Raw genomic sequence first — 5,000 nt, forward strand, 5'->3', positions numbered from 1 at the left:
CGAGTGGTGAATATGTCAAGTGCAGCAGGTTGGATGTGATCCCTAAGCTCAACAAGCGCTGATGCAAAATAACTATGGGGCAACGATAAATGAACCCCCATAGTAGTTATGCATTAGTGTACAGGGGCCGCGGAAGGGGGCGGGGGTATAACCTCCAAGGTTTAATCTACAGCTAAGAAGGGAAACAGCGCAAACTCAAACGCCAGAAAATACATTTTAGGCTTTGCGTGACAACGATTCCAAACCAAAGGGATTGGGAGTGTGGAGAAAGTTGACCTCTAACACAAAGAAAAGAAATGGAGTGGTCGTGGTTTCATCTTTGATTGAGACAGGGGCCGCGCGGAGTACACTTGAGAGTGGGAAGAAGGGGGGGGGGGAGTTAAAAGTGGGGGTGTAAATTACTAAGTCTTTGATCAAGCCGAAAACAACATCGTAGGAGTTTGTAAAATACGTTTCAAGTTTTAGCTGCAGATGCTCGTTTTCGTAACGGCCGGGCCGCTTTTGTCTAATGAAAATTTATCTCTTCTTCAGGGGCGGTGGAGCGTATTTTGTATTTGGGGGGTTGTGGGGGGGGGGGGGGGGGCAACAAGCAAGCGCCGGAGATGCTAACTTGTAGGTGGTTCTGGGGGAATTCTCCGCTACACAATTTTGAAATTTTGAAGCTCGCAAAATGCTACTTTCAGCATTCTCGATCAGATATCAAAAAAAAAAAAAAAAACGTGGATCAACCATAAATTGACAGATGTCTTACTTCTTATTTGTTACTTGACACATATATAACTCGATACATTTATTCCGGCCTTAAATTCTTTGCTCGTTTTGTTTTGTTTTTCCTTCTGTTATATGTTTAAAAAGTACAGTTAAGTCTCTGCTTACGAGCTAGAAGGCCCATCAGGCCGGCACTTATCTCCGGTTTCATTAGCATGAAGCGACTAGGAACGGTATTTCTACTCCCCCCTGGATGGGATACTAGTCCATCGCAGGGTTACCCCCAGCATTTCGGCGGTACCCATTTATACACCTGGGTGGAGAGAGACACCGTGAGAGTAAAGCCTGAGTGTCTTGCCCAAGAACACAGCACAATGTCCCCAGCCAGGACCCGAACTCGGACCACTCGATCCGGAGTCGAGCACTCTAACCACGAGACCACAGCGCCTCCCATATATATGTTGTGTTATATGTTAAATGGGTTTTTTAAAATTATTATTTGTTTATTTATTAATTTATTATTTATTATTTTTTCCTTGCAATTGGGGGGGCTAAAGCCCTCCCAGCCCTCCCCCCCCCGTTTGTATCTCCACATTCCTCTGATTGTTATATTTGAATCTCATTGACTCTGTCACAATATCAGGGAGGATAGCAGTTCCACTTACTGGAGCTTACTCTTTGACTAAATATGGTGTGGAAGCATTCTCTGATGCTCTTCGACTGGAGATGCAGCCCTGGGGGATTAAAGTCACTATGCTGGAGCCGGGAATCTTCCCAACCAACATTGCTGCTCCAGACTTTCAAGAAAAAGAATTAAGGAAGGGCTGGAATCAACTTAGCGAGGAGCTAAAAAATGATTACGGAGAGGAGTGGTTAGAGAAAGGTACCAGAATACTTCTTAAATTTCAAACTGACTCCTTTCCTTTTAATTCCAACATAACTGTTTTTATCATTATATACATATACTAATGAACTACTAGGATTTTCCTTTTTCTAAAAGTCCACAGTGTCTTCACCGCACGCAATTAAGATATCACTTTTGTCTTTCACATGTGAGGATATAGGTGTCGTCTTCGTAACTAACACGATTAGCCAACAAAAAGCGAGCTTCACCTTCCTCGTAAGATACTTTTGTGCTGTAATATAATTTTTCTCTACAACATTAACATTTTTGTGACTCATTTTGACATTATCATGATTTTCATAACTTTCATATCTAGTTTCGTTTCACACAACATACATGTTTTAAAGGATGATGACCACTTTTTCGCTATTTCGAAAAGTAATAAAATTAGTTTTTTTGACAGAACATTGGGGATACGAATTTTATCTCGTCGTGCTGACAGTATCTCGCACTCGTTCGCTGCGCCCACTCGTCAGAGATAATAGAGAGATTTAGGTTCAGGTTGTTTACCATTTACAAAAAATTTCCGGAAATTTCGGTGAAAATTTCCATCGGGTGAAAAACGTGTTCCATTTAACTCAGGTCCATTTGCCGCCCAGTGATTGCGATTTTACTCGCCAAAATTTAAAAATGTGGCCGTGAATAGCCTGGAAGTGGTAAGACCTTTCAAAAGTTGTAAATGGAAGACACATTTCCATCGGAAAGTTTCCAATGGGAAAACAGGACTACCATATCAGAAGTTCCGTTTATTCCGGAAATTTTCCAGTGGAACGAACCAAAAACGTGTGTTCCATTTACATCCAAACCGGAATGTCCGGAATTTCTTGGTAAATGGAAAACGCCCTTCAGTAAGCAACGCGAACAGCAAAAGTGACCACGTGACCATGATTTTCCAGCCATTTTCTACGTTTGTCGGCTGCCGCTTGCCGGCATCCAGGTGATCTGGTGACGTAATTTGGAAGACTGGGAAGAAAAATTTTAACGCCGTATAGGTGTTGTTTCTAAACTCCCTGCAGTATTTCCATCGCCAAAACTCAACAGATCCTTCCGTGTCTACCACATTTCCTATTACTAAATGAACATTCAAGTAGAACAACAATAAAAGCAAGATGCCGGACACACGCTAACACCAACCCGGTGTGGCCAACATATCACGCATGCGCACAACCATTTCACCCGGTCAATTAGCAGCCATGGACAGCTGTTTCGGCCTTTTGGGCCTCATCAGCATGGCGTAGCTAACATACCAGGCGGGTTATTGCTATTCAAGTAGACCCGGTGAGATCTAACCTCGCCTCTGCTCTTGCGTGTTAACAGCAGGTATCAAGTAACTTTTTAAAAGAGAAAGACGAGTTAGAATGACATATAATTTCCATGTTTTTATGACAAGCAGCAGCCCATCCTTTCGCGTTTGCCGTTTCAAGTAAACGCGATGCTTGATCTCTCTATTATTTCGCGTTTGCCGTATTCGTGAATTTTTTGGTTTTTTTCTATATAAAAAGTTGTTTGCGGAAAAAAAAGTACCCTAAAACCATTTTCCGGTATGTCAGAGGAGGAAAAATTAGGTTTCATGGTTATAGATCGTTCAAAACTGACTCCTTGCCACAATTTTTTTCATGAACTCACATTGACTCTGTTTACCGACAAAACAGCTGCTTCATCGAAACTCTCAAAATTTGACGGGTAAGGATCATTTTTATTTCATATAGAGTATTTTCTACAAACAATGTTTAAAAAGACTCCGAGTATTGTTTTTGCTTTTCAGTAACAAAATACTCGAGTTGCCGTCGGTCACGCGAAGCTAAAGTCACTCTCTCTAATATCAGCACTCCAGCATAAAATTCATAGTATCCTTGCGCTGCCACTGTAATATCCTTTATCATGTTTATATCTTCTTGACTCTTTCGTCCTGCTGTTGGCAGATTATAGGATTTTTACATTGTAGGTTTATTTACAAACCCATCACAAGCGCCTTTTCTTTCCCTGTCTTATTTACTTTTTCAAGCGTCTAGACATCTAATTTCAATTTAACAAAAATACCCAGTCGGCATCGGGTCCAGATGTGGGAATTCCATGCTATTGTTGAAAAGAAATGGACTAAAAGGAAGGGGATTTCCCTCCTTCAATACTAAGGCAGTTAATATTCAAATCATTTAACTTTTCTTTTTTTTTTCAGCAATAAAGTTTGTGAGAAATCTCCCTTGCAATTCTGACATCAGCCCAGTCGTGAACACAATAGTACATGGCCTGACTTCGCCCTCTCCATCTGACCGCTATAGGGTTGGCCTAGATGCTCGGTACGTGAGCATACCTTTGAGCTTTTTTCCAGCATTTATTTCTGACTTTCTTATCAACGTTGTGTTTCGACCAGGAAACCCACGTGGTGCCACACATGACTTGAGAACAAGCCGCACCACCTAACCCTTAACTGACTATTTCACTTCAAAAGGCAACTTAAGAAAAAGCTGAATTGCAGTGACAACTTTGTCCGCAATTAGGTAATAAAAATCCATCATAATCACCAGTTGATTCTGTTGTTCTTGCATGTGGGTTTACATGAAGTAAAAGTTCTCGATGATCTTGAACCATTTCCAGGGCGAGAACTTGGTTGGGACAAACGTTCGGGGGGTTTTCCCTACTGTTGGACACGCAAAGGAGCCCATGACTCGGAACGTACAACTGTGTATTTGTGGAACGGCGTTTTTACAGAACCCGAGTTATTACTGGGTTGCCAAACCCAGTCGGAATCTCGGTTTCATTTCGTGGGTTTTTTTGTTATTTTCCGTGTCGGGAAAATTCTTGCCTGTCACTCCCCTGCTAAGTGGCGGCTTTGTGCACAGAGCCTTCTGAGCGTATTTTCTTAGGATCGAGAGGGTAGTGGGAAATGCGTAGATTTCTCTGGTGGACACAGTAGAACGATTAACTTAACCGGCAATGGCGTCGAAAGTCATGTAACGCGAATGGCGTTTTAGTGGATCTTTGAACAAAATATACCCTTATGAAGCTCAATAATGGCAAGTCAATTGGATATACAGGCGGTGGAATCTTAAAAGCGACGAGTAATGGACTTCGACAACAATCTATCGCCCGTCGAGACGAAATCAAAGTGAGCTGTTGTTACCTGAAGTACATGGTAATTTGACACGATTGAGTTTCTTGTCTTCACGCACGCAATGAAATAGGAAGAGGTTTTCGCCTCTAAGAGCAAATATGTTGTTTGTTTCAATAAAATTTTCGCTGGAAAAGGATTCTGTGGTATTTTCTGCCTTTGTGAATTATAATATCATGTTGTGTATTGAATTTCCGAGCTTAAGGTTGAAATGTGATATGGGAGAAGTTTTTTGTATTGCTCTGTAAGCAGGAAGGGTTCACAGGCCTGTTGGAAGCG

At 41.7% G+C, this 5,000-nt stretch overlaps 1 protein-coding gene across 1 annotated transcript in view; it reads left to right on the forward strand.

Annotated features, from left to right (window-relative positions):
* LOC138019498 (retinol dehydrogenase 7-like) overlaps positions 1-4,136 on the forward strand; it is a 14,890-nt gene extending 10,754 nt beyond the window's left edge. Inside the window, exons 2-4 of the mRNA XM_068866308.1 lie at positions 1-28; positions 1,352-1,591; positions 3,789-4,136. The exon at positions 1-28 is cut by the window's left edge and continues 158 nt beyond it. Coding sequence (XP_068722409.1) covers positions 1-28; positions 1,352-1,591; positions 3,789-4,033 — 513 coding nt within the window. The 3' untranslated portion in view covers positions 4,034-4,136. The remainder of the gene's footprint in view (positions 29-1,351; positions 1,592-3,788) is intronic.
* Positions 4,137-5,000: the final 864 nt, after the last annotated feature.

Source organism: Montipora capricornis, chromosome 10 (genome assembly GCF_036669925.1).
Source record: "Montipora capricornis isolate CH-2021 chromosome 10, ASM3666992v2, whole genome shotgun sequence".
NCBI lineage: Eukaryota > Metazoa > Cnidaria > Anthozoa > Scleractinia > Acroporidae > Montipora > Montipora capricornis.